This window comes from Nerophis ophidion, linkage group LG09 (genome assembly GCF_033978795.1).
Source record: "Nerophis ophidion isolate RoL-2023_Sa linkage group LG09, RoL_Noph_v1.0, whole genome shotgun sequence".
Classification (NCBI taxonomy): Eukaryota; Metazoa; Chordata; class Actinopteri; order Syngnathiformes; family Syngnathidae; genus Nerophis; species Nerophis ophidion.
The window spans coordinates 21284276-21297059 of record NC_084619.1 but is presented as its reverse complement, the minus strand read 5'-3'; the positions used below and the strand labels follow the sequence as shown (position 1 = coordinate 21297059).

The window sequence follows — 12784 nt, the reverse complement described above, 5'->3', positions numbered from 1 at the left end:
TGCTCTGTCAACTAAGGCCCCTTCTACACTAAGGTTATCCAGAGTAAATTTCACTTTAGCCTTGTCCACACACACACAATGGTCGTTTAAGACCCCTCCCCCTCTTTGTCAACCGGTGCACGTCATAGTCACCTCCAGTGTTACTTTGTGTGCAAGTTCTTAAATTAAATTTAACTTATCTGAACAATATCCAGGGTTGTGGTATTTCAATTAACTGGAATCCAGAGTGCTGTGGGGCCTTATTGTAGTGAATCACACCTGAGCCATCATAAATGAATCAGATCTTTAATGGACACATGAAAGTAAACAATGTGACAAAGAACATTTTACATCAATCAATCTAGCGATCTAGATATCTGGCCAGGACACTCCACCCTCTTTTGCCTTCACCTTCATTGTCCATTTGTTTTTGGTGACTTTATGTACTCTGGACCTAGACGTTGAGTCTGCGACATACATGGCGGACAATAACTGATATAGTCTGCTTTACCCAGTCTAAAAGCATTCAATGTTTTCAGTAGTTAGTCTCCCCTCGACGGCCAGGTAATACAAAGCACACGCTACCTTTTTTTATCACATCCACGGGAGGAAGGGACGGAGATTTTTGGTAATTGGAATCACAGCTGACCTTGGCTGATTGGCACCTGGCCACACCTATTGTCAATCAGCCTGCGCTTATTTGTACCTGCTTTGTCTTGAGTCAGTTGCTGGATTATTGTCGTTGCCACATGTCGCTTGTGTCGTTGCTATCCTGTCGTGTCGTTTTATTGCAGCGTAGCGGTAAGCTATATTTGTTTGTTTGTAGCTTACTGCCTTTTGTTCCCTGCTTCCGTTTTGTTTTCACTCTACAAGTAACGACTTCTGTTTTCCTGTTTGCTTCCCGCTAGCTTCCACGCTAGGCCCCTTTTTGTTTCTTGCTAGCTTCCATGCTAAAGACCCTTAGTTTGTTATCCGCCCACGTGCACGCTTCTTGTCTGAACCCTTTGTTTGTTTTTGTCTTAGTATTTTTTTTAAATCATGTTTTCTTGTTCAATGCCTGCCTCCGTTTCTGCATCTTGGGGTTCGTCAACTACAAACTTTGACACTCTTAAAGTATTCATGTGTGATTTCCACAAACTTTTGTACAGACGGAAGGAGAAACACGGGCATGCCTGGATGACTCGCCTCCATCTTTCCAGTGGTTTGCTCCGGTTTTTATGAAGCTGGCTCTGGCGCGTTCTTTCTGGCATCACTTCCTGTGTTGTGCGCGTTCTTTCTGGCGTCACTTCCTGTGTTGTGCGCGGTCTTTCTGACTTCACTTCCTCTCTGAACTCAGTTTGTAAATGATCAACGAGTCCATAAAAAGCTAAGAGCCGGAGATTCAAGAAATACACGGCGCACTAACCCGTGTAAAAAAATTGTCCGAGGAGATGAACCTTAAACGCTGATTTAGTGTGGCTGAAACAAGGCTTACGCTAAAAAAATATTTGTTTAAGGGGTTATCCAGCTTAATGCAGACATAGCCTGAATGAGCACGAAGGGTGATCAGCCCGCCCATAATGGATGTGCTGCCGGGCACAAAATGGCTGGATGAGAAGTTTGTACACTGAGACAAGATCCATCCAACGAAGCATATTGCATTCAGCCTTTGGTTTGTAAACTGGAATGTTTGTTTAATGAGGGCTTTGTAAATCAAGGTTCTAGTGCAAAATTGGTACATTCTAAATGATCTTTTATTGTGAAAACGCTGAGACATTTTTTTGTCTAACATCCCTAATTGTCAAATAAGAATTACAAATTAGAACTCAAAAACGTTGCAACACTTTAAAATTATATTTCACCCAAAATGTTGGTTCAAACAATGCATTCCCTGGAGCTTCACGGCTCACACAAGCTCCCATTTGTATACGGTTAAATTTTGCAGTTATGTCATTTATAATGCAACACATTGTCCCCTCTGGTGTGTTTTGTCCTGCCCAAGTTTATTTCCCCCTTTTGTGCCACCGGGCCCATCTAGACTGAAGTGAACCAGAGGAAGGATGTTAAGTAACGGACCCAACATCTTGTTACACGCAATAAGCATGCTCTCGTAACGCAGCAGCATGTATTCGTGTTTATGTCCCATAAGGTCTGCATTCATGTTTCATAGCGGGCGATCCCTTTGAGAACCGAGGCCTATAAAAGACTAATGGAATTTCTCGGGGAGCTTCTGTTTGGCGGCGTAGTACATTTTCACATGCGTTATGATGGCATGTAATCACTTTTCACACGTTGTTTGTCAGTGAGTACACAACTTTGCAAGCTTTTTCTGCTGTTAGATACTTGAGAGTGAGTCAAAATTTTATGAACAAGCCCCCCTTTGGCATCAAAGACAATAAAATGTCCCTATCCTGAAGTGACCCGTAACATTTACTACAAAACCCTGCTCATAAACTATTTATGGATCTGTTTGTATGAAAACCAGAAGGAGGTCTCTTTGAATCCCTTCCTAGTGTTGGCAGGTTCCTGGAAAGCTTTGTTCCCCCCTACTCGATAGCAATAAAGGTAGCTGTTATGCTATGCTCGCATGGCTATTCTTCAGTCTGGTAAATATGCTATATTGCCTAAAAGTATTTGGCCACCTGCCTTGACTCACATATGAACTTGAAGTGCCATCCCATTCCTAACCCATGGGGTTCAATATGATGCGGGTCCACCTTTTGCAGCTATTACAGCTTCAACTCTTCTGTGAAGGCTGTCCACAAGGTTGTGGAGTGTGTTTATCAGAATTTTCGACCATTCTTCCAAAAGCACATTGGTGAGGTCACACACTGATGTTGGTCGAGAAGGCCTGGCTCTCAGTCTCCGTTCTAATTCATCCCAAAGGTGTTCTATCAGATTCAGGTCAGGACTCTGTGCAGGCCAGTCAAGTTCATTTATACCAGACTCTGACATCCATGTCTTTATAGACCTTGCTTTGTGCACTGGTGCACAGTCATGTTGGAAGAGGAAGGGTCCCACTCCTAACTGTTCCTCACATATGAACTTGAAGTGCCATCCCATTCCTAACCCATCTGGTTCAATATAATGCGGGTCCACCTTTTGCAGCTATTACTGCTTCAAATCTTCTGGGAAGGCTGTCCACAAGGTTGCAGAATGTGTTTATAGGAATTTTCCACCATTCTTCCAAAAGCACATTGGTGAGGTTCCACACTGATGTTGGTCGAGAAGGCCTGGTTCTCAGTCTTTGTTCTAATTCATCCCAAAGGTGTTCTATCGGATTCAGGTCAGGACTCTTTGCAGGCCAGTCGAGTTCATCCATACCAGACTCTGACATCCATGTCTTTATAGACCTGGGAGCATGGAATTGTCCAAATGTTTAGGTATCCTGGAGCATTAAAAGTTCCTTTCACTGGAAGTAAGGGGCTAAGCCCAACTCCTGAGAAACAACCCCACACCATAACTCCTCATCCACCGAATTTCACACTCGACACAATGCAGTCCGAAATGTAGCGTTCTCCTGGCAACTTCCAAACCCAGACTGGTCCATCAGACTGCCAGATGGAAAAGCGTGATTCATCCCTCCAGAGAACTTGTCTCCACTGCTCTAAAAATCACCGAGCTCCTGAGAGCGGCCCATTGTTTCACAAATGTTTGTAGAAACAGTCTCCATGCCTAAGTGTTTGATTTTATACATCTGTGGCCGGGCAAAGTGATTAGGACACCTGATTCTGATCATTTGGATGGGTGGCCAAATTCTTTTGGCAATATAGTGTATCAGCTTTCAAGGTTGGAGATGCATCTCTGGGACTGAAACCCAGAAAACAACAATCCTGATGTCACTTCACTATGCTGCTGATTTAGGTTTAGTTTTCTCCATTAAAGGCCTACTGAAATGAGATGTTCTTATTTAAACGGGAATAGCAGGTCCATTCTATGTGTCATACTTGATCATTTCGCGATATTGCCATATTTTTGCTGAAAGGATTTAGTAGAGAAAATCGGCGATAAAGTTCGCCACCTTTGGTACTTCTGGAAAAAGCCTCTTTTACCGGAAGTCGCAGACGATGACGTCGCAAGTGTGGGGGCTCCTCAGATATTCCCATTGATTTTAATGGAGGCCTCCTACAAAAACAGTTATTCGGACCGAGAAAACGACAATTTCCCCATTAATTTGAGCGAGGATGAAAGATTCGTGTTTGAGTATATTGATAGCGACGGACTAGAAAAAAAAAACAAAAAAAAAACGCATAGCATTGGGACGTATTCCGATGTTTTTAAACACATTTACTAGGATCATTCTGGGAAATCCCTTATCTTTCTATTGTGTTGCTAGTGTTTCAGTGAGTTTAATATTACCTGATGGCGACTTTTTAACCACAATTTTCTCACCGAAACCTGCTGGTTGACATTTGGTCTTGATCCATGTCTGCTTGACCGCGCTGTGATCCATAGTAAAGTTTCAGCTTTGGGAATTTTAAACAAGGAATCACCGTGTGTTTGTGTGGCTAAAGGCTAAAGCTTCCCACCTCCATTTTTCTACTGTGACTTCTCCATTATTAAATGAACAAATTGCAAAAGATTCAGCAACACAGATGTCCAAAATACTGTATAATTATGCCGTTAAAGCAGACGACTCTTAGCTGAGTGTGTGCGTAGCGCTCACACTTCCTAAAACCCTGTGACGTCTTGCGTATACGTCATCATTACACGAAGTTTTCAAGACAAAACTCCCGGGAAATTTAAAATTGTAATTTAGTAAACTAAAAAAGACGTATTGGCATGTGTTGCAATGTTAATATTTCATCATTGATATATAAACTATCAGACAGCGTGGTGGGTAGTAGTGGGTTTCAGTAGGCCTTTAACAACTATATTTGCCTTGTGGATTTTGTTTGGGGATTAATTCTCCTTTCTTCCTCCCGACTGAACATCATTTTTCCCCTCTCCAGATCAATGTCTGCTGATAATGTGGGACTATTGGCAGTCCGCGTTTTAGTACGCTGACTGTACGACTCTATTGTTTTCTTATCTTTGTGCCCATGCAATCTTGTTTTATTTGACCATTCATAACGCAGTTGTACATTTTTAAAATACAAAAATTAAAACAGCCACTGGTTGAACTTTCTTTTTAGTGAAATTGTTCAGGCTACTGTACTTTTTTAAATCGATGTAATTATGGCTTTATTACCCCCTGAAGTGAGGTAAAGCAATGTATTTGCCTTTTTAATTTTGTAAATTGCATGCTCAGTGAAAGCATTGAGAACTTCTCATTCTTTTTTTTTTGTCTTGAAGGATATTGCTCTGCTCTAACGTGCACCCATTCACTAATGCTAATTCTGGTTATGTGCTCTAGCACTTGCGGAAAGCGCTCTCCAGCGGATAATTCAGGCGGTCTCAACAGGGCCGGTACCTAATCAGACTCCTGAACAAAGCTGATTGTTTCTTGCTAATGCACAAAGTTTTAATAACCGAAATGTTCCGGTTGGTTACTCTGTTACTTAACACACCAAGTTTACAATTAATAGTTTTCTACTCCCTGTTCTTTCTGTGCAGATCACACGAGTCATTTTCTGTGTCTTCCTTGAAACGGACTTTACCATCTACAAGAAGAAGATGTCGTTTGTTTTTCAAGGTAGGTTTTAACTGCCACTTGTGTCTTTTGCATAGATCATACTCACACTACTTTTACATATAAACTGCTGAATAATACAGCGGGACCTTTGAAATCCAACACAGTCTGTTCTGCCTTCCAATTGTTTTTTTTTATTTCAAAACGATTTTCCCTTTAGAATAATCGGTTCCAGAGTTAAAACTGTCACCAACATAAATCACTATATAACTGTACAAGCAATGTTTTAGGTGACAGCTATTCCTTTTTTTTTTTCCCCGGGACACAACATGAACACCTTTCGGACCAGAGTATTCCACAAACAAAAGAAAAAAACAGAACCGGCCCAAATTCACTCAAAAATGAGACCTAAATATAAAAAACGACAGACGACCTATGTGTCTTTCCTTACACGGTCTTGGTGATTTTCCGTGTGTCCTTTGATGAGTTGATGTTTACAAGCAGGGGTCACCAACCTTTTGGAAACCAAGAGCTACTTCTTGGGTACTGATTAATGCGAAGGGCTACCAGTTTGATACACACTTAAATAAATTGCCAGAAATAGCCAATTTGCTCAATTTACCTTTAACTCTGTTATTATTAATAATTAATGATATTTATCTTTTTGGAAACACTGATCATCTTAATGATTTCTCACAATAAAGATATATTTTTGCTGACATGTTTTAAATAGGTTAAAATCCAATCTGCACTTTGTTAGAATATATAACAAATTGGACCAAGCTATATTTCTATACAACAAAGACAAATCATTATTTCTTCTAGAGTTTCCAGAAGTAAAATTTTAAAAGAAATTACAAACACTTTGAAATAAGATTTAAATATGATTCTACAGATTTTATAGATTTGCCAGAATATTTTTTTGAATTTTAATCATAATAAGTTTGAAGAAATATTTCACAAATATTCTTTGTCGATAAAACAGAAACTAAAATGAAGAATTAAATTAAAATGCATTTATTATTCTTTACAATAAAAAATAAAAATTACTTGAACATTGGTGTAAATTGTCAGGAAAGAAGAGGAATTCATTTAAAAGGTAAAAAGGTATATGTGTTTAAAAATCCTAACATCATTTTTAAGCTTGTATTTTTTCTCTAAAATTGTCTTTCTGAAAGTTATAAGAAGCAAATTAAAAAATAAATGAATTTATTTAAACAAGTGAAGACCAAGTTTTTTAAATATTTTCTTGGATTTTCAATCAATCAATCATCATCAATCAATGTTTATTTATATAGCCCCAAATCACAAATGTCTCAAAGGACTGCACAAATCATTACGACTACAACATCCTCGGAAGAACCCACAAAAGGGCAAGGAAAACTCACACCCAGTGGGCAGGGAGAATTCACATCCAGTGGGACGCCAGTGACAATGCTGACTATGAGAAACCTTGGAGAGGACCTCAGATGTGGGCAACCCCCCCCCTCTAGGGGACCGAAAGCAATGGATGTCGAGCGGGTCTAACATGATACTGTGAAAGTTCAATCCATAGTGGCTCCAAGACAGCAGTGAGAGTCCCGTCCACAGGAAACCATCTCAAGCGGATCAGCAGCGTAGAGATGTCCCCAACCGATACAGGCGAGCGGTCCATCCTGGGTCCCGACGAGCGGTCCATCCTGGGTCTTGACTCTGGACAGTCAGTACTTCATCCATGGTCATCGGACCGGACCCCCTCCACAAGGGAGGGGGGGACATAGGAGAAAGAAAAGAAGCGGCAGATCAACTGGTCTAAAAAGGAGGTCTATTTAAAGGCTAGAGTATACAGATGAGTTTTAAGATGAGACTTAAATGCTTCTACTGAGGTAGCATCTCGAACTGTTACCGGGAGGGCATTCCAGAGTACTGGAGCCCGAACGGAAAACGCTCTATAGCCCGCAGACTTTTTTTGAGCTCTAGGAATCACTAATAAGCCGGAGTCTTTTGAACGCAGATTTCTTGCCGGGACATACGGTACAATACAATCGGCAAGATAGGCTGGAGCTAGACCGTGTAGTATTTTATACGTAAGTAGTAAAACCTTAAAGTCACATCTTAAGTGCACAGGAAGCCAGTGCAGGTGAGCCAGTACAGGCGTAATATGATCAAACTTTCTTGTTCTTGTCAAAAGTCTAGCAGCCGCATTTTGTACCAACTGTAATCTTTTAATGCTAGACATGGGGAGACCCGAAAATAATACGTTACAGTAATCGAGACGAGACGTAACAAACGCATGGATAATGATCTCGGCGTCTTTAGTGGACAAAATGGAGCGAATTTTAGCGATATTACGGAGATGAAAGAAGGCCGTTTTAGTAACGCTTTTAATGTGTGACTCAAAGGAGAGAGTTGGGTCGAAGATAATACCCAGATTTTTTACAGAGTCACCTTGTTTTATTATTTGGTTGTCAAATGTTAAAGTTGTATTATTAAATAGAGGTCGGTGTCTAGCAGGACCGATAATCAGCATTTCCGTTTTTTTGGCATTAAGTTGCAAAAAGTTAGCGGACATCTATTGTTTAATTTCATTAAGACACGCTTCCAACTGACTACAGTCCGGCGTGTTGGTCAGCTTTAGGGGCATGTAAAGCAAATTCTATTTGAGTTTTATCTCTCTAAGAATTAAAAATGTCGAGCAAAGCGAGACCAGCTTGCTAGTAAATAAATATAATTTAAAAAATAGAGGTAGCTCACTGGTAAGTGCTGCTATTTGAGCTATTTTTAGAACAGGCCAGCGGGCGACTCATCTGCTCCTTACGAGCTACCTGGTGCCCGTGGGCACCGTGTTGGTGACCCCTTTTTACAAGTTTCTTGCAACATAAGATATATGTTCAATGTGTTAATGCCCTCAAAATGGTTTTAGTTGGCTGACTATTAATATTAATAGAGAATTGGAGTAGATATTACTCTAAATACACTTAATATACTTTATAATAGTGTTGTCCTGACACCAATATTTTGGTACCTGTACCAAAATGTATTTTGGTGGTTTTTGCTACTTTTCTAAATAAAGGGGACCAAAAAAAATTGTCATTATTGGCTTCATTTTAACAAAAAATCTTATGGTACATTAAACACGATTGCAAGTTATTGCAAGTTCGTCCTTAAATAAAATAGTGAACAAACTTTTATTTTATTAGTAAGTAAACAAACAAACACTCCTAGTTTAGCTGCTGACATATGCAGTATATTATTGTGTCATTTTTCATCCTATTATTTTTTCAAAATCACTAAGGATAAGTGGTAAAAAAGGAATTATTAATCTACTTGTTAATTTCTTGTTAATATCTGCTTACTTTCTGTTTTAACATCTTCTATCTACCCTCCTGTTAAAATGTATTAATCACTTATTCTTCTTGCAACATAAGATATATGTTGTTTGATACTTTATATTAGTTTTGGATGATACCACACATTTGGGTATCAATCCGATACCAAGTCGTTCATACATTGGTCATATTCAAAGTCCTCATGTGTCCAGGGACATATTTCCTGAGTTTACAAACATAATATAAAAAAACAAAAAATGAAAGAAGATTTTGTGATGCTAAAAAATATCAATATAATCATGGTAGTATCGACTCGATACGCTCCTGTATTTGATATCATTACAGTGGATGTTAGGTGTACATCCACCAATGGCATTTGTTTATATTGTAGCATCCCGATAGAGTTGGTGCTGCAGGGAATTCTGGGAATTTGTTCTGTAGTGTTTATGTTGTGTTGCGGTGCAAATGTTCTCCCAAAATGTGTTTGTCATTGTTGTTTAGTGTGGTTTCACTGTATGGCACATGTTTATGACAGTGTCGGCGTTGTTCATACGGCCACCCTTAGTGTGACATGTATGGCTGTTGACTAAGTATGAAGTTCATTCACTTGGGTGTAGAGTGTTCAAAGTTAAGATGATCTTCTTGAAGGTTAATTATTGGGTATAGTGGAATTTTGGCCTGATTTTGGTAAACATATGTATTTTATAACACATCCAATGTTATGATTCCGGTGTGTAGTGAAGCATGTGTACGGATTGAATTTTTAAATGAATGTACAATATATGGCGCCATGGAGACAAGGATTAATCATTAAAAAGTAGATAGACATTAGCAGCCAGCTAGCTAGCATTCTCCCTTTTCTGTCTACACCATTGGTTCTTAACCCTTGTTGGAGGTACCGAACCCCACCGGTTCGGTACCTCTACTTGTGCATTCCCCGAACCCTTCTTAAGTGAAAAATAAAAGTTTTTTTTTTTTCAAACTCAATAAAAAAAAATCATATGTTTTTTTACCGGTGCATGAACATCACCTTGTTCAAAGAACAAAACCAACACAGTGCATGAACTCACAACAAATTACACACCTTACACACATTACCATGAATTGATTAACATGGACCCCGACTTAAACAAGTTGAAAAACTTATTCGGGTGTTACCATTTAGTGGTCAATTGTACGGAATATATACTGTACTGTGTAAACTGTACTGTTTCATATAATGTATTCTTTTTCTTTGCAATCTGCTAGTAAAAGTTTCAATCAATCAATCACATACCTGCAAATCAGATGGAAAATTAGAGGGAACGTTGTTTGGGGGTATCCATATTACGCTGATAGGGAGAAGTTTTTATTTACACGATAAGACGGATGTGTCTTTACCTCCATTGCAGAGACTCTGCCGAACCCCTAGGGTTCGATCGAACCCAGGTTAAGAACCTTTAATCTACACACGGTCTCTGCTTGTAAGTACTTTGTGATTGTGCACTGCCGAACATGCTCGTCAGCATAACACAACATGCTGACGGGTGGGGGACCGTTACTCTTTAGAGGCGGTATAGTACCAAATATAATTCATTAGTATCCCGGTACTATACTAATACTGGTATACTGTACAACCCTACTTTATAATATATCAAAGTGGCTCCCGCACTCTTTAATTTTTTCGTATTTGGCTCTAGCTGGAAAATGTTTGGACACTTTTGTTTTTAACTGTCATACAAGTGTAAGCAGGAATCAACATTCTAATACTAATATGGTAAACCAGTGGTTGCCAAACGTTTAATACCAAATACCACCTAAGAAAATACAGAGGTCTCTCCAAGTACCACCACAATGATCAACATTAAATGCAGTAGCGTAGTAGTATTATAAGTATTCATTAAACACAAGGCATATGTTTTATATAACAAGTATATTTCAAATATGTTTTGGCCACTGTAACATTACACACAGTTTGAAACAGTAACACTGTGTTTAAAATTACAAAAATAAAACACTGTACTTTTATCAAGTGATTTTAAGGCGTACCACTAGTTGTACACACATCAGAGTTAGACTTAGACTTAGACAAACTTTGTTGATCCAAAAGGGACATTGTTCCACACAGTAACTCAGTTACAAAGGATGGAAAGGATAATGCAGGTATAAAGTAGACTAAAAATGTACCATAGTAGCAATATAAAATATACCATTTATGAAAAAATGTACATATTATATATAAAGTATGTAATATATACTGATATATTATATTATATTATATTATTTTATAATATATTATAATATATTATATTATATTATGTTGTATTATATCATATTATATTATATTATATTATATTATATTATATCATATTATATTATATTATATTATATTATATTATATTATATTATATTATATTATATTATATTATATTATTAGAGGTTTGAGAATTCCTGTGTTAATCACAACCGACCCAAATGGTGAGTGTGTAACAATGGATCACAACCATCCATTTTTGGCTATTTTGGATGTACTTTGACTCATTGAAGTCACTTTGCAATAATTAATGAGGAAAGACAAAGATTAGGATGTGGGTAAAATATTGCAACTGTCATTTCTCGTAATTGCTCAACAACAGTAATTGACAGCTTTGCCGGACGTATAATAGTGACAGATCCCGATCATACCGAAACAGGGAAATTATGTGTTTGGAATGCAGATACAAAAAGCCCACAAAAACATGGAAAAACACACGAGAACAAGAGGGAAACATCAAAGAACACAAAGGACATAAAATACATTAACAGACCACAGACAGCAGCACCATTTCTGCTTACGGCTACTGAGTAAAACAAAACAAAAACTCAACAATTACCAATGAATAATACATGATTGCACCCTGCATAGACAAACAACAAAACAAAAACACAATTTCGACACCAATATACTCTACACCGCGTTGACTTCTGCAGTGGTCCATACCAAAGTCTGCTGGGGTGGTGGGTCGCTTGGCCAGAGACAGGAACAGACCCAACAAAGCAACCAAAAGAGCCAACTCTGTCCTAGGCTGCCCACAATCCACCAGCCAATGTCAGGTCCGCGCGGATGAGCGTGAATCAGCCTATAGGGCGAACCAAACTGTCCATTACATGTGCATTCAGCTCGTCCATTCCTCGCTCCGCATTTCGTCACTTCCTCTGCATCTTCTCTGGTATCTCCACACGGACTCCGGTCTGGCAGAGAAATAACAGCTGGTCTCCGGTGCAAACATGGCGACGGCTCAAAGACTTCCCCCAGGCACATCCCAAAGTTCATAAAAAGCACCGCACAAGTCACAAAAATTCTACCCTAAAAGTGCATGAATCAAAATGCAAAAAATGGATGAAAACAAGAGGGAAACCTAAAGAACAAAGAAGGAGAATACACAAGAACACAGAGCTTTTGCAACCAGCAGTCACTAGAGCAGTGCAATTTTGGAAAAATACGCATTTGTACGATAGTGCCACCCTTTATGTGATGCAGCATCAATAATTCCAGAAATCACATTTTGTAAGAAACTTTGAACCTTTTAATCTAGTACTTGCTGTTAGCAAACACAAACAGGGTGCATCTTGCACTGTGAGCCAGGTATGGGCGCTGTTTATTCCATCATCAGCTTTTTGTGTTCCCAACAATGTTGTTAGTTTATTCTATGGAAAAACTGCATTATAAGGAGTATCTGAAAAAATAAATACAATTTTTTGTATGCATATGTTTTGATTAATGACTTTTCCTTATGTTACAATGCCAATAACCCCACTTTCAATGACGTATTGCATGTTTATATTTCGGTGATCATGGACTGTGATGAAGTGATCAGGCACGCTTCAGCTTTGCTAAAGAACTTGCTAGTTGATGGGAGATGTATAAAATAAAAATAAAACCTCTGCTTGGTTTTTAGTGAGTCCTTAGGCCTGCTGCGCTACTGTA

The 12784-nt window shown here is 38.8% G+C and overlaps 1 protein-coding gene across 1 annotated transcript in view; it reads left to right on the top strand.

Annotated features, from left to right (window-relative positions):
* macrod2 (mono-ADP ribosylhydrolase 2) overlaps positions 1–12784 on the top strand; it is a 1231520-nt gene that overhangs the window by 1063895 nt on the left and 154841 nt on the right. The window contains exon 9 of the mRNA XM_061910570.1: positions 5515–5593. Within this exon, the coding sequence (XP_061766554.1) occupies positions 5515–5593 (79 nt within the window). The remainder of the gene's footprint in view (positions 1–5514; positions 5594–12784) is intronic.